Source organism: Hemibagrus wyckioides, linkage group LG04 (genome assembly GCF_019097595.1).
Source record: "Hemibagrus wyckioides isolate EC202008001 linkage group LG04, SWU_Hwy_1.0, whole genome shotgun sequence".
Taxonomy (NCBI): Eukaryota; Metazoa; Chordata; class Actinopteri; order Siluriformes; family Bagridae; genus Hemibagrus; species Hemibagrus wyckioides.
The window spans coordinates 6052682-6077397 of record NC_080713.1 but is presented as its reverse complement, the minus strand read 5'-3'; the positions used below and the strand labels follow the sequence as shown (position 1 = coordinate 6077397).

The following is a 24716-nucleotide window of genomic DNA, read 5'->3' as shown; positions in this document are numbered from 1 at the left end:
TAATCACAGAATTAACCAAACTACAAATCAGGGAATAATGATAATATGGAACAAGGTATTTTTTGTTTTAGTTTTTTCTTTTCAGAATTAAAACTAAATTATTATCATTATACGGTATATACACTATATTGCCAAAAGTATTCGCTCACCCATCCAAATAATCAGAATCAGGTGTTCCAATCACTTCCATGGCCACAGGTGTATAAAATCAAGCACCTAGGCATGCAGGCTGTTTTTACAAACATTTGTGAAAGAAAGGAGCTCTCAGGAGCTCAGTGAATTCCAGCGTGGAACTGTGATAGGATGCCACCTGTGCAACAAATCCAGTCGTGAAATTTCCTCGCTCCTAAATATTCCACAGTCAACTGTCAGCTGTATTATAAGAACATGGAAGTGTTTGGGAACGACAGCAACTCAGCCACGAAGTGGTAGGCCACGTAAACTGACGGAGCGGGGTCAGCGGATGCTGAGGTGCATAGTGCGAAGAGGTCGCCAACTTTCTGCAGTCAATCGCCACAGACCTCCAAACTTCATGTGGCCTTCAGATTAGCTCAAGAACAGTGCGCAGAGAGCTTCATGGAATGGGTTTCCATGGCCGAGCAGCTGCATCCAAGCCATACATCACCAAGTGCAATGCAAAGCGTCGGATGCAGTGGTGTAAAGCACGCCGCCACTGGACTCTAGAGCAGTGGAGACGCGTTCTCTGGAGTGACGAATCACGCTTCTCCATCTGGCAATCTGATGGACGAGTCTGGGTTTGGCGGTTGCCAGGAGAACGGTACTTGTCTGACTGCATTGTGCCAAGTGTAAAGTTTGTTGGAGGGGGGATTATGGTGTAGGGTTGTTTTTCAGGAGCTGGGCTTGGCCCCTTAGTTCCAGTGAAAGGAACTCTGAATGCTTCAGCATACCAAGACATTTTGGACAATTCCATGCTCCCAACTTTGTGGGAACAGTTTGGAGCTGGCCCCTTCCTCTTCCAACATGACTGTGCACCAGTGCACAAAGCAAGGTCCATAAAGACATGGATGACAGAGTCTGGTGTGGATGAACTTGACTGGCCTGCACAGAGTCCTGACCTCAACCCGATAGAACACCTTTGGGATGAATTAGAGCGGAGACTGAGAGCCAGGCCTTCTCGTCCAACATCAGTGTGTGACCTCACAAATGCGCTTCTGGAAGAATGGTCAAAAATTCCCATAAACACACTCCTAAACCTTGTGGACAGCCTTCCCAGAAGAGTTGAAGCTGTTATAGCTGCAAAGGGTGGACCGATGTCATATTGAACCCTATGGATTAGGAATGGGATGTCACTTAAGTTCATATGCGAGTCAAGGCAGGTGAGCGAATACTTTTGGCAATATAGTGTATATGACCAAAAATGTGACCATAATAAATTATTTTGAGTGCTTTTTACCATGATACACTTTACAAAAGGAGGTTTATGAAGGCAAATAAAATAGGTGCAAATAGTTTCTAGTGTTTTGTAAAAGTTTCGGGGAAAAAAAAACATGGAAATCATGTGGAAAATATATTGCATCAAATTAAAATTACATTACATCCTGAACACATTTTTTAGCATTAAAAATAAAATAAAATAAAAATCTATTATTATAAATAAGTATCTATCTATTATCTTATTTATTTGTTATTTATTTTTCCAATTTGAATAAAGTGTATAATTAATTATGGAACTGAAGATTGTACTTTAGAATAAAAATCCAGACAAACAGACTGTTTCGAAAAGAGGAAAGGCAAATTCACTGCACCGTGTTTCTTTTCATTCCCTCTCTCTGCATTTCTCCTCTCTCTAGTGGAATTAACCTCAAACACCATCACTGTGTGAGGACCATCAAAACCACATTACTGGTTCATATTTCTGTTTAAAGGAGTGTTTAATGCCTATCCCAAATCCAGTCCTAAATCCTCATCGCTTAAGGACAGCTGCATTTTGCACTGAAAATTAATTAAGTATATTTTGTGTGTGCTCTTTTAGTAAAACTAGTAAAGTAGGATAAACTTAAGACATGCTGTCATGGGAAATCCACATCACACCAAGCCTGTGTTCGTTATTTTTCCGATAACACCACGTTCCAAGATTTCTCTTATTACGCAACAATTTGCAAAGGATTACGATTTAGATTCATTAAAACATGACATATCATAACTTTTTATCCTTTTCTAGTTGTGAAATGACAGAGAACAAGTTCATTCCTGTTATCGCTTTATAGTGGCCTTAAATAGTCATTCCTTCATGATCCTGATTTTTTTCCCGCTCTCTTGAAGTTAATAAGGCATACAAAAGCAGCTTACTGAAAAACCGCACAGTCCTCTGTCCTGAAGCCTTTCCACTGGAGGAAAATTTACTTCCTGTTACAAAACGCTGACCCCAGAGACTCCATCCATGAATGTTACATAACCATCTCCTTAGTGAAAGCTTCACCATATCACTGATGCACAACAGTGTATGCTACAGAAGAACAGTTATCATTAAGCATAGATTATGATTATGTTACTATAGAAACTACAGTATAATATTATATACTGTATTAGAACAAGGGCATTAATATAAACCAGAATTACACTGGCTACAGAAAGTAAATCAGCACCTTCTGACCAATCAGGGCTGAGAATTCAACAGTATAAATACTGAATATGCTTTGGTTTATTGTATGCATAATATGCATAATATATTACATATTATATATGAATATTAGTTGATGTTTTGCTGATTCATTCTGTTTTATAATCTGGACCGAGACATCATAATCAGTGCATCTTTAATTGTGAATTTGTTTTTTAAAGGAATGCAGCTTATAAAGGTTGCAGAGGCCTTGACTTCAAAAGAGGCAAATAAAAAATAATAATAATAAAAGGAGAAATAAAAGATTGTAGCAGCCATGCCTCCCAAAACAACCAAGCAGCTCTCTGAATATAAAAAAATAAATTGCATAAATTGTTTCTCCCGGAGCTTCGGTATTTCCACTTTGCTATGGTCGAGCTGGCTACATTTGTTGGGTAATGATATATGGAACTTAAAACGGCACAATAAAACCGAATGGGAAAGGGGTGCCATTAAACCGGCACTGTAGGCCAAGGGAAGAAAAGAAAATACAGAGAAATGCCAGAGTCCAATTGATCCACTGGCCTATACTGGACAGAGAGAGAATAAGTGACTGGAAAAAAAAAAGAAAGAGGGAATAAGAAAGAAAGGGTTTGCAATGTCTTCCATGGTCATTATTTTATTTTAAGGGCGTGCTTTGCCCTTTTGAAGAACTGTGGCTCGAGTAGGAATATGTTGTTCTATAACAAAAGCTTGTTGAACTTTCTGAAACTTACATAAAATGTTATCATATGAGGAATATACTGGAAGCTTTGAATTAGCAAGTGGAGTTTATTACCAGGTGCTTGGCTGACCAGCTAACTTTCTAAAGCTTTTTAGCATTCTCCATAAACATTGCATAATATATTCTTCATTTGTTCCTTAATGTTCAGCGATTTGGGTTTTCTGAGTACCTGAGCATAAAAAAAATGACTTTTGCTGTACTGCAAGCATTATTCTCCTTTTTGAGCCATGGCCTCAGGCTGCTTAGGTACAGAGCTTGCATATTTATGGCCAAACACAACCTTTCCTCAACATATTGTAAGGTCTAAACCTGATTAATTAGCTTCTATTTCAGCCTCTGCAAGTTATACAGTTCTCCCAGGACACATAATGCAAATCCTGGCTTTCTTTCTCATGAGAGATTTACTAGAATTAGAAGGATGATTGTATATCGCTGTGACTTGTTTCATGATGAGAAAAGATGGAGAAAGTTTCACATCATGGTTCGTCGTCAGTGTGCTAATTCTAATATGTTAAATACGTTCTAATACTTTTTCTAGAGTGAGAAATCAATTACAAGGATTTCTGTGGTGGATTTCTATGATGAACATAATATACATAGAATAATATTTAAAAAGAAGAGTTTATTTGTGACATATACATTATAGCCCAGTCAAATTCTTTTCATATCCCAGCTTGTTAGGATTTTCGTGTCAGAGAACAGGGTCAGCAATGATACAGCACCCTGGAGCTGCGAGGGTTAAGGGCCTTGCTCAAGGGCCCAGCAGTGGCAGCTTGGAAGTGCTGGGCCACCAACCTGTCAATCAACAACCCAAAGTCATAACCGTTTAAGCCTCCATTACACTATAAATAAAGAAAAATAAATTGTTTCTTACAATTACAAGTATTTACTTAGGAAATTAATTAATACCAGCTTGTTTGGTCTTTATATTAATAATTGATTGAATAAAAAAGTAGATATAACAGAAAAGAAAGATTGGCAGACACCCTGATCCAGAGTGACCTTCATTTATACAACTGAGGGTTCAGGGCATTGCTCAGGGGCCCAGCAGTGGCAAATTTGGTGACCATGGGATTTGAACTCACAACCTTCTGATCATTAGTCCAACACCCTATTTAGTTCATGAACCAATGTGTGTCACTACAGTATGTATAGTAGATTAATCAAGAGGTTTAAGATTTACTGAAAGAAGATCTACTGAGGAAATAATAAAGAAGATGAAAGTGACCTCAATAAATATGTATCATTGAAGTCTATGAGAAATTTGGTTCTCAAATGTTATACATCTGCATTATTCTACATCATTTTGTAGTACGTATAGTGTGTTCCCAAAAAGAAAATTCCAAGAAGAAGAAGAAGGAATGTTGGACAATTCCCAGACCCAGCTTTCATTCTGTGAAAAGGGATGAGGTAGCTTAGTGGTTAAGGTTTTGGAGTCCTGAACAGAAGGTCATTAGTTCAAATCCCTTTTCCACCAAGCTAGTGGTGACCAGAGGTGATAGTTCAATGGTATAAAATGCTTTAAAAAATGTAACTTGCTCTGGATAATGCTGTAAATGTTATATACTGGAAGGGGGCAGAGCTACCAGGCGCTGATGTTGGATGAGAAAAAGTTTCAAGATGTCTGACGACACACCAGCAGACAAGATGTCTTTTAAATTAGCTCATGTTGTGTGATTTATATTTATATTTTAATTTTATTAAAAAATTTTGCAGCATCACATTACATACATTTGGTGTCATTTACCATCGACTAGGAAGCTGCTTACACTTCCATGCTCCATTTGAGACGATACAACCCTTCTAAAACGGTACACCAAATGCTAGAGTACTTAGTGCAGGGTATAAATAAATCATTTGGGATGTAGCTTAAATTTAAAAATAAATAAATAAATAAACTAATCTTGTTTTTAGGCTCTTATCTAAACCATATCACTGATTGAATCGCTGATCTATTTGCATCAATATGACGGTTATACATACTGTAGCTGCAATGTATGACTTAGATATATGTCATAGTTATATAACTACATATAGCTTCATAGTTACATGACTAATCCCACCTGCCTAAAGGCATTACATTTCCTTCAAGCATGGCTCGACTTGACCCAGGAACTCCCAGGATCCCTCAGGACTCCTCTTTATATTAGCACCCAGGTTCTAACCTGAACTTCCCCTGAATGCCCAAACTGCTGAGTCACAGATTGTGTTTAAAAGAAGACTGAAAATCCATTTAAACAAGCAACTCGTTGTACTAAATCCTCCCTATAACACTTTTTTACTTGATGTTTAATGATTCTTAGATCCTGTCCTATTTGAACCAGCACTAGAGGATGTGTTTGTGATTGTTCTAGATAAGTGCATCCGCGAGATGATGTAAATGTCACTGATACTTAACCACCTAACCTACAGTGAACTGTTTATGGTTCTATGCGTTCTTGCTTTTAGAACATTTGCTTATTCGTTTGAGTCACTGCATGCTAAGCCTTAGGTTCCGGTAATGTAAAGGAACATAAGAGGTTAATGTGATTTTTATTTCCTTGCTTTTTATTTGTTTTCTTTCCCTTAGCTTTTTTTGTGTGTGTGAAGCTGCTAGCAGACAATGTGATGCAAAAAAGAAAACTTATTTATGGAAAATTTTTATTTTTTGGAATTTTTAAGCTATTCCAAATAACACTTTATACAATTCTTAAATCTATTTAGTCACTTGGTGTTGATACATTTCCCTAAAAGCAGCTCTAACAATAGCGATGGCTGTAATATAAATAATGGCTTATACAGAATTAACGTGTTTGCTCTTATATGTTTTTGTTTCCATAGTAACAGGGCAAATACTGGAATTTGTATGGCGGATGCGCCATAATTTAAGGCTTCGAATAAATGATTGTTGTTATTTTGCCATGAAAAACAAACATTAGTTTATATGACTTTTTTTTATGGAGGTGTTTATATAAGGAGTCTCCAGTGGCAGCACTTTGTAACAACTTGTAAGGCTTAAGGATGGCAGGCTTTGGGCAGTTTAATTGATTTCATGACAAACTGAGATAGATAGATAGATAGATAGATAGATAGATAGATAGATAGATAGATAGATAGATAGATAGATAGATAGATAGATAGATAGATAGATAGATAGATAGATAGATAGATAGATAGATAGATCTACACTATATTGCCAAAAGTATTCGCTCACCTGCCTTGACTCGCATATGAACTTAAGTGACATCCCATTCCTAATCCATAGGGTTCAGTATGACGTCAGTCCACCCTTTGCAGCTATAACAGCTTCAACTCTTCTGGGAAGGCTGTCCACAAAGTTTAGGAGTGTGTTTATGGGAATTTTTGACCATTCTTCCAGAAGCGCACTAATTCATCCCAAAGGTGTTCTATCGGGTTGAGGTCAGGACTCTGTGCAGGCCAGTCAAGTTCATCCACACCAGACTCTGTCATCCATGTCTTTATGGACCTTGCTTTGTGCACTGGTGCACAGTCATGTTGGAAGAGGAAGGGGCCAGCTCCAAACTGTTCCCACAAAGTTGGGAGCATGGAATTGTCCAAAATGTCTTGGTATGCTGAAGCATTCAGAGTTCCTTTCACTGGAACTAAGGGGCCAAGCCCAGCTCCTGAAAAACAACCCCACACCATAATCCCCCCTCCACCAAACTTTACACTTGGCACAATGCAGTCAGACAAGTACCGTTCTCCTGGCAACCGCCAAACCCAGACTCGTCCATCAGATTGCCAGATGGAGAAGCGCGATTCGTCACTCCAGAGAACGCGTCTCCACTGCTCTAGAGTCCAGTGGCGGCGTGCTTTACACCACTGCATCCGACGCTTTGCATTGCACTTGGTGATGTATGGCTTGGATGCAGCTGCTCGGCCATGGAAACCCATTCCATGAAGCTCTCTGCGCACTGTTCTTGAGCTAATCTGAAGGCCACATGAAGTTTGGAGGTCTGTAGCGATTGACTCTGCAGAAAGTTGGCGACCTCTTCGCACTATGCACCTCAGCATCCGCTGACCCCGCTCCGTCAGTTTACGTGGCCTACCACTTCGTGGCTGAGTTGCTGTCGTTCCCAAACACTTCCACGTTCTTATAATACAGCTGACAGTTGACTGTGGAATATTTAGGAGCGAGGAAATTTCACGACTGGATTTGTTGCACAGGTGGCATCCTATCACAGTTCCACGCTGGAATTCACTGAGCTCCTGAGAGCGACCCATTCTTTCACAAATGTTTGTAAAAACAGCCTGCATGCCTAGGTGCTTGATTTTATACACCTGTGGCCATGGAAGCGATTAGAACACCTGATTCTGATTATTTGGATGGGTGAGCGAATACTTTTGGCAATATAGTGTACCTACCTACCTACCTACCTAGACAGACAGATCTACCAGCATCTACCAGAAGTGCAAATAGTAGAAATTGTGCAAATCTATCTATCTATCTATCTATCTATCTATCTATCTATCTATCTATCTATCTGTCTGTCTGTCTGTCTGTCTGTCTGTCTGTCTGTCTGTCTAGATAGATAGATAGATAGATAGATAGATAGATAGATAGATAGATAGATAGATAGATAGATAGATAGGCAGGCAGGCAGGCAGGCAGGCAGGCAGGCAGACATATCTAGATAGATAGATAGATAGATAGATAGATAGATAGATAGATAGATAGATAGATAGATAGATTTGCAGAGTTTAAACTATTTGCACTTCTGGTAGATGCTAAACAGCATTTTGTTGCTATCTATCTATCTATCTATCTATCTATCTATCTATCTATCTATCTATCTATCTATCTAGAGGCAGAGAGAGAGACAGGGAGAAAACAGAGAGAGAGAGAGAGAGAGAGAGAGAGAGAGAGAGAGAGAGAGAGAGAGAAAATAGACTCTGGTAAAGGAATGAGTGTTTATAGCTGCTATAATCTAAGTGATAACAGGATCTAAATTATTTTTGCTTAACTGGCAAATTGTTCAAGAATGAGACAAATAAAACATGTTATTAAAAAATAATCTACTATTTCTCAGTAACAGGAACTGCTTCAATCAGGCCACATCACTCCAGCCTGGTATTGATTATTTCCCTACATAAGCACAGCACAGAGAATTCAATTATTAATTAATACATGAATCCACAACCAAGGAACGCTTCGTCCCACATTGGTTTCATTTACATCAAGCACATATTATATACATATTAATCTGATGTTATTTTAGAGTAAAAGATGATTTGATGTGAAGTCTTATCATTATAATCAGTGTGTAACTCTGTTTCATAGACACACGATGGGAGTTGAAATCTGGACATGTGTTCCGATCAAAATTTTCAAATTGGAAACAATTCAAGTCATGTGATGAGCTACAGATGATAATGTTCGGGTTAGGAACTGGGTTAGCGTTCTTATTTTTCTGCCCAAATTCAGCTATGTTCTTGTTTGTTCAGATGTCATGTGTGCTACAACAACAGAAAAAAAAAACTATATAAAACCACAGCAGTTATTCTGTTGTTCATTTAAAAATCAGCTAGTAAACCAATTCTTATTGATCTCTCTCTCTCCATCTCTAAACTGCTCTGTTTGCCTGTCTGTATCTGCTCTCACTCTCTCTAACTCTCTCCTGCTCTGTCTGCTTGTCTGTATCTCTCTCTCTCTCTCTCTCTCTCTCTCTGTCTACATCTTTCACCTGTTCTGTCTGCCTGTCTGTGTCTATGCCTCTGACTCTCTGTCTCTCAGCTGCTTTGTCTGTCTCACTGACGTCTTTCTTTTTCTACTTCTGTCTATCTTGTGCACTCTCTCTCTCTCTTTTCCTCTGTCGCTCTCTCTCAACAGCTCTGTCTCTCTCTCTCTCTCTCTCTCTCTCTCTCTCTTGCTCTCTCTCTCTCACACACAATTCATCCTTGCCAATCTCTCTGACTGGGAAACATGCGGAAGGTTTTAAAAGCTGATGAATGCGTCAGAGGAAAGGAAATGCATGCGAATTCATTAGTGGCAATGAGGTCTTATTAAGTCTTTCCTTACACCCTTCCTCATCTTACTTCCAATTTTCTTCACTACACAGTGTGAATCTGAGAGAAGTGCACATAGCAAAATTGCTGATTGACAATAGTATTGGTGGAGGAGTGGCTATAGCTGCTAGTCACTAGCATTAGCTAGCATGTAGCTGCTTGCAACTAGCATTTTAATCAACAGTAAATCAACCTAACAAGTGATTAGCTGTATCTACCCTAAGCATATTTTCTGTGTGTGAATCGTAGCAGAGATGTTTGTTTAGATTGTTGAGATTGTTGTTTATTTTGTCTGACAGCATAATCTTTCACGATTTATAAGAAAAAGAAACACGTTATATGATCCAATTTCTTTTGTCATGCTTAAAGATGCAACTTATAAAATAGTCATCAAATCCAGATACTCCTGTCAATCATCCCAAACCTAGCAAGGTCATTGACCTGTGGTATAAATGGCTCGAAATGTTGGTATAATAATTATTATATTACCTTATGACATTTATTACAAATTATTATTACATTACCTATGACAATGGAGTTATATGTGTCATAAGCTATACGTTAAACAGCTGTTGTATGTTAAACAGCTGTTACTGCTATGCAAGATGGCATCAATACCATCTTTTAAAAATTATTGATACATGACATTCGTTACACCAGTATCAACAAATTGATCTATTAAATCCATATTTCAAATATAAAATCAAATATTTTGTTTAATGTATTTATTTGAAATTAATTACATTAAATTTACATTTTTTTGTATTGAATAAATAAATAAATAAATAAATAAATAAATAAATAAATAAATAAATAAATAAATATTTGATTGAATAAATAATAAATAAATAAATAAATATTTTTCAAGGACACATCTAAATTATACAAAAAAAAAAAAAAAGGAAATTCATTAAGTAGATGTAAAATTTCCGGCTTAAACGGCCTCTAATACTTTACTTCATTTCAACATATGAGTTGTTAAAATAGCTAATATCCGTGTATTTCTTTTGATAATTAACTCTACTGCAGTATAACTGGCTGTACAGCTGGACGAGCAATTTTTCCAGCACTTCTCACTGCAAATCTGAAGAAAGAGCAACAAACACAATAATAAAGATTGGAGCCATATTTGTTTCTTATGAACCTTTAACACTAGACAGTGATTTTGGTTATGTGGTGCTTCCTGGACGGTTTTCAAAAATGTGATGACTCTTTATTTACGAGAGCGGTTAATCCTCGCCGTCTTGACTACAGGATCATCAGCAAGAACAGGATTCATTCAGTTTCCATGTAAATATCCATCTAGTTCTGAATCATTTTAGCAAAATGAATATTTTTTACTTGGTCTAACGCCAGCAGTGAGGATTTGACTGAATCTGACTGTAGAGCTGCACTCAAATCTGCATGTAATGCTTCAGAAATACAGATCGTAAGCCTTTTATTTCTCACTCCTCCTGAACCCATGACTCAGGGGTCAGGACTCTCCCCCTCCTCCTCCTCCTACACACACACACACACACACACACTGTGTATATACTGAGAGTAGGAGAGAAACTCACAGTGACTGAGTCATTTGCATGGTGTTGGTGTGAATGTGATGTGAACCTCTGCACTTATTAGGATAAAAACGGAGAAAATGTTTCTAAAATTTCCGAAACTTTGCCATGCTTTACCAAATAATAAAAGTAATACAATCTACAACTGTACAAATGCAATTGTGTGATTATTATTATTATTATTAGTAGTAGTAGTAGTAGTAGTAGTAGTAGTAGTAATAGGAGTATGTTATTGTTGTTAATAATAATAATAATAATAATAAATAATAATACATGTGAGTTAGTTATCAAGTTATTTATTTATTTATTTTTATTATTTATATCTATTATTTTTTTTTATTATCCTTAATTAATAATTTCATCTAGACATACCTCTTGTTCTGACATCATTTACTTTTCTATGTCCAGGGTAAATAAAATACACTTAAATCTTATTATTCATAAAATTATTCCGTCAAGCATTTTTTTTCCTAACAAGTTGTCAGCATGATAGCGTTGAATAATATTACCCATCAGCCCCTGTTCATCACATGCCTAGATAATCACCCTCACTGTGTCTTGTTATGGCTTGTTAAGCACACTGTTGGCTAGTTGGTCCTTGCTCTAGCTTTGTGTGTCCGTCGTGTTGCGGTTTGTTACTCAGCCCAGGTTTCTGCTCTATTTTGTTCATTATTTGAGTTTCACTTAGTTTAAATAAAAGCCAGACACAATTCATATAAACGCATAATAACGTGACACACATACAGTTGAATTTGGCTGAATTCTACTGCAACGTTCTTAGTTTTTCCTCATGAATGAAATGATTCTCCGTAATACAGAACATGCAAGTAACTAGATTTTGCACTGACCTTTTTAGGCTTTCAGCATCGACTTAATGCGTAGCCTACTTTAAGCCTCCTGCAGGTTCAGAGTTATGTAAAAGGATTTTTTGACGCTCACTACCATCTGCATACTTCCATTAATAACTAGCAAACCCACATCCTGAAATAGTCAAACCCATATCTAAAGATAGCCTTACCCATATCTATAGCAGTGGCCCACATACAATAACTGGGAGCTGTACTGTGCAAGTTTCAAATGCTACCAGGGTCCTGGGAAATAGAGGCAAAAATAATGGCCTGTTTTGACAAGCAATTAGGAGTAGTGCAATCCGTATACAGTGGATCAGACACTCTGTGGCAAATCCACGCTGCCCGAGCCGACTGATGCCCCATGCCCATTACCCACTAACGTACTGATGCTGCCTTTGATTAGCTGGCTGTCGAGAGGCCTGTTAACGCACTCGTCACAATGGTGTTTTCTTTATTTATTTATTTCTTTATTTATAAAGAATCCTCGCACCCACGCTAAGGTCTTGGCTGAAGTGCAATTTTGGAGGTGAGATGAAAAGAAGGAGTTGCATTCTTAATGAAAGCACTGGCCGCTACTCCCATGTACGACATGATAATTAGCCGCTAACGGTCAGAAGGAGCACTTCAAAGACCCAATTTATTTACACCAAAGCCAAGAGCGAGTGACGTACCTCACCAGGCCTAAGTCAAGCTCCTATACATGCTCTGCAAGCAGCATCTGTTTCTCTCTCTCTCTCTCTCTCTCTCATTCACTTAGAGAGAGTACCCCCTCTAAAACTCATCAGAAAATGATTGAAAAACACACAGAAGTACACACTTTCTAGAAGGAGCATCCATAATCAACTAAAGACCTACTCCACATTTTGCACCGGCAGTAATGGAGTATCCCTGCAGCTCAGAAAAATATGGAGGATGATGAATTCCCCTCAGCGGGATATAATAAACAGTACAGAGGAAGAGTCAACAGAGTCCGCTCTGCTTGGGCACGGGGAAAAAAAAAGAGTGAAATTGAGCAGAGAAAGCCACAGAAAACTCTAGGGAGACAACAGGGATACAGTCACTGGAATGCTGTTGGCAGGGATGTTATTTTGGAGTCAGCATGCAAAAAATAAAAAAAATAAAAAATCACAGTAATCATGTGTGGTTTCTAATTGTTATGCAGAAGATGTTCGGCTTTCAGTCGGAAATCACACACACACAAGAGGACGGATATCATCTTAAGAAGGTTTGCTCGATAAAACTTTTCTTCAATGTCTCCTGGGAAATGATATGTTGCTAGAGATGTTTCACAGTAGAAGGTGAAAGAGACCCTACACAAAGGAACAGTTAGAAACCTGAAATGGTTCCATCACTTGATTTAATGGAAATATGGAAAGCCAAAATGCTTCTTCACCTAGAACCATTTTGAAGGGTCCAATGACTCTACAATTATTATTATTATTATTATTATTATTATTATTATTATTATTATTATTATTATTATTATTATTATTATTATTAAACAGCAAAGATTTGGGCTTGATTAACTCATCCCATATCTTTACACATCTGTACATCTTCTCACATTTCCGGCTTTGAAGTATAAGAGTTTTTACCTACAGGAAGATATCCTGCAGTTTCAGCAGACCTCGGGTCATAAAGTCAGTCAAGAGATCAGCATCAAGAAGAGCATAGTGAATAAATTCTCTCTCTCTCTCTCTCTCTCTCTCTCTCTCTCTCTCTCTCTGTCTCTCTCTATTTCCGTCTCTCTCTCCCTCTCTCTCTTTCACTGTCTCTCTCCCTCACTCTCTTTCAGTTTCTCTCTCTCCCTCTCACTGTCTCTCTCTCTCCCTCTCTCTCTTTCACTGTCTCTCTCCCTCACTCTCTTTCAGCCTCTCTCTCTCTCTCTCTCTCTCTCTCTCTTTCAGTCTCTCTCTCTCAATCTCTCTCCCTTGCTCTCTCTCTCGCCCTCTCTCTTTCAGTTTCTCTCTCGATCTCTCTCCCTCGCTCTGTCTCTCTCTCTCCCTCTCTCTCTTTCACTGTCTCTCGCCTTCTCTCTTTCAGTCTCTCTCTCTTTCAGCCTCTCTCTTTCTCTCCCTCTCTCTCCCTCAGTTTCTCTCTCAATCTCTCTCCCTCGCTCTGTCTCTCTCTCCCTCTCTCTTTCAGTCTCTCTCTCTTTCAGCATCCCCCCCACTGTCTTTCTCATTCCCTCTCTCTATTTCAGTTTCTCTCTCTCCCTCTCTCTCACTCTCTCCCTCTCTTACTTTCAGTCTCTTTCTCAATATCTCTTTATCTCTCTCTCCCTCTCACTCTTTCTCTCCCTCTCCCTCTTTCAGTATGTCTCTCAATCTCTCTCTCTTTTTCTGTCTCTCTCTCCCTCTCTCTCTTTCACTGTCTCTCGTCTTCTCTCTTTCAGTCTCTCTCTCTCTTCCACCCCCCCACTGTCTTTCTCATTCCCTCTCTCTATTTCAGCTTTTCTCTTTCTCTCTCTCTCTCTCTCTCTCTCTCTCTCTCGCTCTCTAATTAATTTAGTTTCAAATGTAGAAATCTATAGTTTGTTTGTTTTAATTATTCTTTATTATTAATATTAATTAATTATTAATATTATTAATTAATATAAGCTGTAAAAACTTAAACTTGACAGTTGTAGCACATCATGTTAAGTTTATCAGACCCTCATGGAGTTTAAATCCGAAGCTCATCGTTTGTCTCTCCACTCCACTAATCTCTCTTCATGTTGATAATAGGGTGGAAATAATCGCAGATTCATTCTAACATCTATAGTTTTGCCTCATTTTCTTTATATTGTCTTTTGATTACAGTAGGTCATTAAAAGAAAGGCACGTTGCACAGGTTTATAGTTAGATTTAATGTTGTATCCACAAATCAAGACAGGTACTATTCTCTCTCGTGTTATAGCAGCTATAGAGTGCTGCAGAGATGACAGGTTTTAGTAGGCCAACCTGAAACTTAGCATCCCCCTGCTTCCCTTGAGGAAAAGCCAATAGGATTTTTTCCACTGGCTTTTGGATTGTTGCAGAAACTAATCTCTGTGCCGAACAGAAGTTTATGATTCTTCCATGTTTTGTTCACAACTTTTATGCATTAAAATGCTACACAGTCCATTATGAAGCCCTTCCCATGGCAGACAATAGATCTTGATCTAGTACATAAATCTAGTTGATCTAGTTACAGTTCAGTTTGTTGAGCATCTGCTGTGTAAGTTGATACTGTACAAATGATGAGAATCAGTTCAGGAGCATTAATAATATCCTGTAATGTGCCTGACACCTGGAACGATTCTCAGAGCTGCTGTTGAAGAAAATTAATCAACACCTTCATCACCATTCAGAACAACACCTTAGGTTTGACACCCAATTCCCTGCAATCTTTTATGGTTCTAGTTCCCTAGTTCTCTAGCACCTTTTAATAGTTTTAGTTTCCTAGTTCCCTAGCACCTTTTATGTTTTAATTTCCTAGTTCCCTAGCACCTTTTATGTTTTAATTTCCTAGTTCCCTAGCACCTTTTATGGTCTTAGTTCCCTAGTTCCCTAGCACCTTTTATGGTCTTAGTTCCCTAGTTCCCTAGCACCTTTTAATAGTTTTAGTTTCCTAGTTCCCTAGCACCTTTTATGTTTTAATTTCCTAGTTCCCTAGCACCTTTTATGTTTTAATTTCCTAGTTCCCTAGCACCTTTTATGGTCTTAGTTCCCTAGTTCCCTAGCACCTTTTATGGTCTTAGTTCCCTAGTTCCCTAGCACCTTTTATGGTCTTAGTTCCCTAGTTCCCTAGCGCCTTTTATGGTCTTAGTTTCCTAGTTCCCTTGAACCTTTAATAATTTATTTCTCTAGTTCCCTAGCACCTTTTTTTGGTTTAATTTCCCAGTTCTCTAGCACCTTTTATGGTTTTAGATCCCTAGCACCTTTTTTATAGTCTTAGTTCCTTAGTTTTCTAGCATTTGTTATGGTCTCAGTTCCTTGCTTCCATAGAACCTTTTTATGATCTTAGTTTCCTAGTTCCCTAGCACCTTTTATGTTTTAATTCCCTAGTTCCCTAGCACCTTTTTAATGGTCTTAGCTCCCTAGATCCCTAGCACCTTTTATGGTCTTAGTTCCCTAGCACATTTTATGGTCTTAGTTCCCTAGTTCCCTAGCACATTTTATGGTCTTAGTTCCCTAGTTCCCTAGCACCTTTTATGGTCTTAGTTCTCTACTTCTGTAGCACCATTTTATAGTCTTAGTTCCCTAGCACCTTTTATGTTCTTAGATTCCTAGTTCTCTAGCACCTTTTTATGGTCTTGGTTCCCTAGTTCCATAGCATCTTTTATTGTGTTAGTTCCCTAGTTCCCTAACACCTTTTTATGGTCTTGGTTCCCTAGTTCCATAGCATCTTTTATTGTGTTAGTTCCCTAGTTCCCTAGTACCTTTTTATGTTCTTAGTTCCCTATGTCCCTAGCATCTTTTATTGTGTTAGTTCCCTAGTTCCCTAGTACCTTTTTATGTTCTTAGTTCCCTATGTCCCTAGCATCTTTTATTGTGTTAGTTCCCTAGTTCCCTAACACCTTTTATAGTATTAGTTCCTTAGCACCTTTTATGGTCTTAGTTCCCTAGTTCCCTGGCACCTTTTATGGTCTTGGTTCCCTAGTTCCCTAGCACCTTTTATAGTCTTAGTTCCCTAGTACCTTTAATGGTTTATTTTCCTAGTTCCCTAGCACCTTTTATGGTCATAGTTCTTTGGCACCTATTAAGGTTTAATTTCCTAGTTCCCTAGCACCTTTTATGGTTTTAGATCCCTAGCACCTTTTTTATAGTCTTAGTTCCCTAGATCCCTAGCACCTTTTATGGTCTTAGTTTCCTAGTTCCCTTGCACCTTTAATGGTTTATTTTCCTAGTTCCCTAGCACCTTTTTTATAGTCTTAGTTCCTTAGTTCTCTAGCACTTTTTATGGTCTTAGTTCCCTGCTTCCCTAGCACCTTGTTATGATCTTGGTTCCCTAGTTCCCTGGCACCTTTTATGGTCTTAGTTCTCTAGTTCCCTGGTACCTTTTATGGTCTTAGTTCCCTAGCACCATTTATAGTCTTCGCTCCCTAGCACATTTTATTTCCGTAGTTCCCTGGCACCTTTTATGTTCTTGGTTCCCTAGTTCCGTAGCACCTTTTATGGTCTTAGTTCTCTAGTTCCCTGGTACCTTTTATGGTCTTAGTCTATGATAAGAACACAATAATAAACATTTCCTTCTGTATGGCACGTTCTGGTTTCCACCATTAAAGAGCTAAAAATAATCGAGTAAATCATGGATCCTCCCTGCTATGTTTCACAGCCTCACAGGATTCACACAATTCATATGTGAGCATGACATATATGGCGTAGTGGATATTGTTTCAGAGACTCCAGTGGCTTGCGTTCATGGATCAGTGTTGCCCATGCCATTTCGCAGCCGTCTTAGTCGGAGTGTCAACTGTCACTCTCAGTTCCAGCAGCCTGCACTCGCCCCAAATGGTAGAAAGAGGCCGTCTCCACTCTGACCCACAATTACCCGACCCAATCATTGCAGATGGAGCTCAGCAGGAGTCATACCAGACCACTACACACACAAACACACACCACACACACACATGCACTCAACACAGCAAGGACATGAAGCTGCACATTTCACTGAACAAAGAGGTCCCGGAAACCTCACACGTCCAGCACTTTACTATCAGAACTCATAAGGGTTAAAAAATAAATAATAAATAAAATAAAATGTTGTGGTTCTTTATTTCAAAATGTGTTAATGCTTGTCTGACTTACCAAACTTCTGCAACAATTTGATGTGTGTAACTAAAACATTAGTATTCCTTGGCTGGTTCTTTTTATTATGTGTTCCAAGCTTCACATGTGGCCCGAAAAGCTCTTTTCATGCCGCCTGGTGCCATATAATTTAGCTCCCACTGTATCTACGTATATCTGAGAGCCAGAGGATGAGGAGGGTGAGAAGGGTTTTTTTCCACCTTGAATAATCCAGCTGCAATCTCCTCCATTTTGGGGGGCTGGGGCCAACAAAAGGATGTGATTTTTAGTCTATAGACTGCAATTACAGTTGCAGGTCCTCATTGTGTTCCTTCCATTTAAAACACACTGTGTCCCTTTGCTAATGACTTGTTCCTGATGTGTTCATTCATCCTTTTTGCACTTAGGCAATCTGTTTACCCAATAATTTACTCCATAGCCTACCCACTCGGTTCGCCTCTTGAAGGGAAAAAAAAAAAGCTCAGGAATTTCTTCCCATTGTAGCTCTGTTAAGCCCATCTGTGACCTAGAAAGCTTTAGCATCCCCTTTAAGCTTTTGGCGCTGTTATCTAGCTGAATTGGTGCTGGAGCTGCAGGCTGTGTTATAGCACGGGTGCAAGGGCAAAGCTTGAATGCATGCTCATTTGTGTGATTTGGTTTTATCCCGGGAAAAACACTGTACTCCAACATGGTTTCCATGCTGAGTTGGTTGTTAGAGCAAGAATAAATGCAGTTGCTGTGATGATGGTTTTAGGAAAACGTGACGCTAGTGGTCCTTATTTGTTTTTGTGCAGTTTGAGTAGATTAGGACAATGTTATTAAATGGAGCTTCATCTTGATTGACAGCTCACTTATTCCAGGCAAAATGTGTTATTGTGCTATGGTAGTAATTAATATTAAAAATAGAGTGAGTCACGGCAGACCAGACGAGGAGGAAATTAGGTCACTGTTTTGATTGACAGAGGATTGTGAAATAATTTTGGAACTGCAAGCATTTAGACATTGTGAATTTTTTTTTTTTTTTGAAGCGGGGATTACTATGTTGCTCACAAACTTGCCATATAATGTATCATCAGTTTATAAAACAATAACTTGTTCAGAAGTGGAATTGAATTAGAACCATGGTCCTTCCTTTAGTTCAGCTGGTGAAGCGATTTGGGGCCAGGAAAGTAATTTGGACTGAATCGTGTAACTAGTGCAGCAGAGCAGATCAACATATAAAATAAAACATCGGCCCATTGTTGAGGGATGGTTCTAGACTTTCTCATTTTTTCTGGCATTTGGCAAACACCCTTATCCAGAGTGACTTAAATTTTTACACATCTGAGGGTTAAGGGCCTTGCTCAAGAGCCCCAGAGTGGCAGCTTGGGATTCAGATTCGCAACCTGCTGGGTAGTAGTCCAAGACCTTAACCACTAAGCTACTACATCCCTTGGTTCTAGCTCTGAACTAGCTAGAACTGGTCCAGAGTCAGGTTCCATCCTGATCTGTGTGGATTTTTTTTCTACATGTAGGTTTCTTCTGGGTTCTCCAGTTTCCTCCAACATTAAATTACCCCTAGGTTTGAATGTGTGTCCTTACTGCCCTGTGATAGAGTGCCACCTTGACCATCATGTTTACTGAAAATGAATAAATAATGCATAGGGAGACGCAAAACTATCTACAAAGTTAGGCCAAAATTGTGTAAGTAAGAAAGAAAGGCGTGGCAGCCTAGTGGTTATGGTGTTGTACTACTGATTAGAAGGTTGTGTGTTTAAATCCCAACTCTACCAAGCTGCCCTTGCGCAAGGCCCTTAATGATCAGTTGTGTACAAAATGTTAGTTGCTAGTTGGATAAGGGTGTGGCGTAAATTAGGGGTGTCCAATCTTATCCACAAAGGGCCGGTGTGGATGCAGGTCTTCATAGAAATCAAGCACACCTGATTTCACTTGTTTAAGCAACTGATCTTGGCTTTCAATAGACTCGGCTTGCTTGGTATGAAAACCTGCACCTACACCGGCCCTTTGTGGATAAGATTAGACAACCCTGGTGTAAATAGCTGAGATTTCACAGAATGTCCATGATTTTTCATTACACTTAGCACTCTCGGGTCATCTAAAACATCTTTAAATGTAAGCACAAAGATGTTGACACTTAACCATTCATGTAAGCTTGTGTACTTTGTCTTTTTGCCCTGTGATACACTAATTAGAATGAATGTGATAGCTGGCTTCACATGTCTGGGAGGAAGCACATGCTAGTGCTTGTTAGGGGGTGGGAATTGGCAGATGAGCAAATTACACATATTACACACGTATTAGACACATATATTGCACATTTTCAGTGCTTTTTTTCAAAAAATCAAGTACCCACACTGTTCTGGTGATGATCTGCATGCATGTATACATCTTAATATTCTTCCATACACTTTCTTCCTATTTGCAGCTGCATCGTTATTTTTTTCTTGGAATTTTACTGAAATTTTAGCATATTTTTAGATTTTTTTTTAACATCTTATCATTTGTTTTATTCTTATTCTTTATTTTCTAATCTGTCATACTTATTGATTTATATTTATATGACACAGAAGGTATAAAATGCTCTATCCACTGTCCAGTCATGAAAATAAGAAACAGAATTACAATTACAATAAAATAATAAAGTAAAAATAGAATTTGCTATACAGGTAAAAAGAGGAAGTATAAAGTGTAAAAAGATACGAATTGTAAATACGAATGCAAATCGGTAGAACAGTGGCTATTATGAATGAAACTATGCTAGATTTTTATCTTTCACTCTTAACTGCTTTAAAAAAAAAGTGTTTAAATATGTACACAAAGAAGTGCGTCTATTCTCCATGTGTCAACTCATTGTCTCATCAGTTGAGTGCATGGCGCTAGATAAAAGGGGTAGTGTGAAAGTACCAAACAAAACATAACCACATCGAATTTTACATTCTTATTTATAGCCGTAAACGAATCGGCCTCCTCGTCCATGTGACTCAAATTTTTAAACACCATCGCCTCGAACGTTCTATACGCTGCCAAAGAAAAACTATCAACTGCACCGCTCATGAAACAATGAAGCAACTGTCTCCACAAGCTAGCGAGATTTTCTCTGGCAGCCAAATGATGAACAAGCAATTCCCTGTTGATGCTCTTTGTTTGTCTTTTGACTGTTATACAGTGTGTATGTGCATAAACCGTATGAAAAGCACATCGAGCGATGATAGACTCGGAGGAGACGAACGCACAGCGGCCATTCATCTGTTAAATCAGTCAGAAAATCACGGATTTAACACATCACTGAAAAGTCACCGATCAGTGCTACATTGTGCCTTTTCTAATCTAATTGCTCCTTTAAAGGCACTTTTCTTGGAGAACAAATCGGGATTGTCCTTACAAGAGCCAGCTTTCTGAGATTCTCATCATTTCTGTCATTAGTAGGAAAACGCCTGTCGTAAGTAGCAAGACTGTTCTCTGAACTGAACAATTACACACGCAGACTTGTGTGTAACATTACTACTGCATTATTTCTATTTAGTGTAAAACCTTCATATTCAAAGAATGGTAGAAATTGTGTAATGCATAGCATCTAGAGGTAGCTGAATGTTCTGTCCATTATTCAGATATTGAAAACAATTAGGGTTAATGTCAAGGGACAGATAGCTAAAATAAACAGCATGCTTGATGTTAAAACAGAAAACCAAAAAAAAATAAAAAATACTAAAAATACAGAAAGAACAAATGAATAAAGTTGTCAGGAAGCTAGAGGTGCATCCCAAATCACACACTTATGCACTATTCTACACCATTTTACAGTATAAAAAACGTGGGAAGTTTGTTCACACTAAAAATTTTATGTGTACCACTGCTATTTATTTATTTATTTATTTATTTATTTATTTATTTATTTATTTATTTATTTTATTTTATTTATTTGGTGAACTGACAGAACAAAGTGTAGGCAAAAAATCGCAGCTTTGCATATGTAACAAAAAAAGGGGTGGGGCTACCATGCACTGACACTGGATGAGAAAAAATCGTTGCTGGTCAAGGTGACCAGCAACATTCTAGTGGACAACTGTCTTAAATTAATATTGATTTATTTTTTACACATTTTGAAAATCCACCATATTCTTTTCAATCTAGCGGTATCACAACACGTGTATTTGCCTTCAAATTAAAAAACTTTAGTATTTTTTAGTGGTAGTGTACACCAGACAGTAGGGTACATTGTGTGTAGTGTAGTGCGTAGTATGTCATTTGGGACACTGCTTTGGTTTATTCCCTTAATGGGCATCATACAGTCTCAGAAAAAATAATAGTGGAACCTAAATTCCTTATCCTCATTGGTTGTTTTCTTAAAACGTGTATGTAGAATCCTACAGCATTCCTGATAAAATTTTAAGCCCTTAACAGTCTAAAAACCCTTGATGGACTTTTTTTTTTCGGACTAAGTAAGTCTTTTACTTTCACACCAAACTGACCACAAGTGACCACAGGGTATAGTCTGCAATTATGGATGCAGCTGCTCATTGCTCCTCATCTAGCCTTCAATTAAAGAACAGGATTTTTCTTTGCTAATGATGCATTCATTCATTTTGCCAATTTTAGTCACACAACCTTTAAATGTTCTTTTGCAAACAAGCAATGGATGAAACCTTTTTACGAGTGCAGGTCATAGGACTAAGAACTGTGCAAGGTTGAAGCAGGAAGTCTGCTAGGGAGGTGGTAGCTCAGGGGTTAAGGTGTTGGGCCCACTGCTGGGCCCCAGAGCAAGGCTCTTAACTCTCAACTGCTCAGTTGTATAAGTGAGATAAATGTTGCTCTGGATAAGGGCCTCTGCCAAATGCCGTAAATGTAGAACGTTAATAAAAAGAAGAAATTAATGTAGGATTGCCAAGCTTCTGTACATATCAGAGCCTTGAAGCTTTTCAGCAAACTCTATATAAGTGAGAACAAATTGTAGTTACAGTCCCAGCTTTTGTTTCCTTTCTTCCTCTGTGAGATTAACACTGTCCCATTGTTGATGACTGGTGTTTTCTATTTACCCTTTTTGTACTTACATTTTATCAAAGCACAATGGACTAGAATATAGAAATAGGACAAGAGCAAATGGAGATGTAACTAGGACAAAAAGTTTGGGATTACTTAGTATATTTCTACCAAACTGGACACTGGTGAGAACAGTAATCAATAATTAAAGTAGTGAAGCCTAAGCGACCCAAAAACCAAAGTAAACCAATTTAAAGGCTGATATAAAGATATTACTTGACTGACATTAAAACGTGTAAATGAAATTGCCCAGGATATATTGCTCAGCATTGGTCATTGATTTCTGTCTTCTTTCCGTGCCAGGTGGTGGGTCAGATCGACAAGCTCACAGCAGACTTCGACTTCGACCCAGAGCCAGACGAATGGACAGTGGCAACGGCGAGCAGCACGTCGAGTAGTGAACGTGGCCTCACCGAGGCGTTCAGGCTCGACTTCCTCAGCCACGATGTGCTTTCCGACGCCTGGGATTTCTGCGGCTACCGCAAAACGGCTCGGGAAGAAGACGAGCTGCTGGAAGAGGAAGAGCCGGGCAGCTCGGCCTCGGCCACACCTACGCCCACCGTCAACACGTACTCGCAGATGAACGGTGGTCTCCCAATCCCCAACGGACCTCTGATGGTCACTCCGGACTCTTCCAGCGAGGAGGCATCGAGTTCCACGCACAGTCAGAAAACATCACGCACCTCCGGGACAAGAGAACGAGTTCGCTTCAGCGACAAGGTCCTCTACCATGCGCTTTGCTGCGACGATGACGACGAAGACGAACCAGACGAGGAGGAAGGAGGAGAGGATGAAGATAAAGTGGACTGCGGGATGCCAGACACGGACAGCGAGCCTAGCCCTTTGGCTTCTTCGCCTATCCCTCCTCTGTCCTCCTCTAAATGCTCAACCACCCTTCATAAATGGCGGGAAACCTCTTCGGCGGGACCGTCGCCAGTTAAGATGGCCGTGCTCGGGCCACACACGCTGCCTAGAAAGGGTCCATTAAAAGCAGGCAGCAGGAAAAAACTGCTGCGCAACAGCAGCACTCAGACAGTATCAGACAAAAGCACGCAAACAGTATTGCCATACATCCCAGCGAAACAGAAAAGCAAGGAACCCTAAGGAGACCTTCAACGGAAAAATCAAAGCAAAACTGAAAGAATATTAGAGTGACTGTATACTATTTAATATCAAATACCTAGATACTAGATTAAGACACAAATTAATAAATGAATTACTAAATAAATAAATAATATATGGGAAAACAATCTGACAATCTTTGAAGTCATTCTACTGCTCAGGAAGGAAGCAGGGGTCCAATTTGTAAAACATGGTGCAAAAGATCTCACATATTTATTTCATTTTGCTCAAACGTAAAGGTTCTCTACAACTGTTCCTGCTATGCATAACGAATAACTGCTTAAACGTCATATTCATAGTTGGTTTATGTTTCTCTTCTGACATATTAATACTGAATTTGTGCATATTTTTATTCAGATCTCAGCGGTAACAATAATAAGGATGGAAGCCATGTGGTAGGACTACTCAAGCAGCATACCACTCATGGCACTACACTTAGACTCCTATCAAATGTTTATTTCAAGGTTTGTTTCAATATTATCATTCATGTGTCATCATAGTTGTCTCATATCATCTTTTAATCATCTCCTGCTTTTATTTTATATCATATTACATTTTTAAGTGTAGAAAAATAGATTCTTCAGACATGATTGTTTTTGGCTTAAAGGCAAGTGATAGGGATGTAAATTCAGTCCCTACAGTATTTTTGAAACTGTTCGATCTCAGAAATGAACGCAAAATCAAGCAAACTCTGCGATATGGGTATGGATCTTGGAATTTTGCTCAAAATGACTGCAGATTTTCTTCAGATTTCAATCAAGACATGTCATGTGAAATTATCACCACACACATTCATCCAAATCCCTCTTCTATTCACATGTGTCGTACATGAGTACTGCTATCATATACATGTGTCTTCACTGGTAGGAGTTAAAAGAAGAATCCTGTGCTTTTGCTGTGTTTCATAAATTCAAGTAATTCTATGCAAACAAACAGGACACAAAAACCTCAAGCAAAATCAGGCATTTTTGCCCACAACAATCACAAAAAACTCTGAGAAAACCTGGCAGACCTGCAAAACGGTTGGTCCAGATGTTAACAAACAACCCC

The 24716-nt window shown here is 38.7% G+C and overlaps 1 protein-coding gene across 2 annotated transcripts in view; it reads left to right on the top strand.

Moving 5' to 3' along the window:
• Positions 1–23833, top strand: part of insyn1 (inhibitory synaptic factor 1) — an 83279-nt gene extending 59446 nt beyond the window's left edge. For both annotated transcript variants that reach the window (XM_058387137.1, XM_058387139.1), the window contains one exon: positions 22848–23833. In XM_058387137.1, the coding sequence (XP_058243120.1) occupies positions 22848–23648 (801 nt within the window). In that variant the 3' untranslated portion in view covers positions 23649–23833. The remainder of the gene's footprint in view (positions 1–22847) is intronic.
• Positions 23834–24716: the final 883 nt, after the last annotated feature.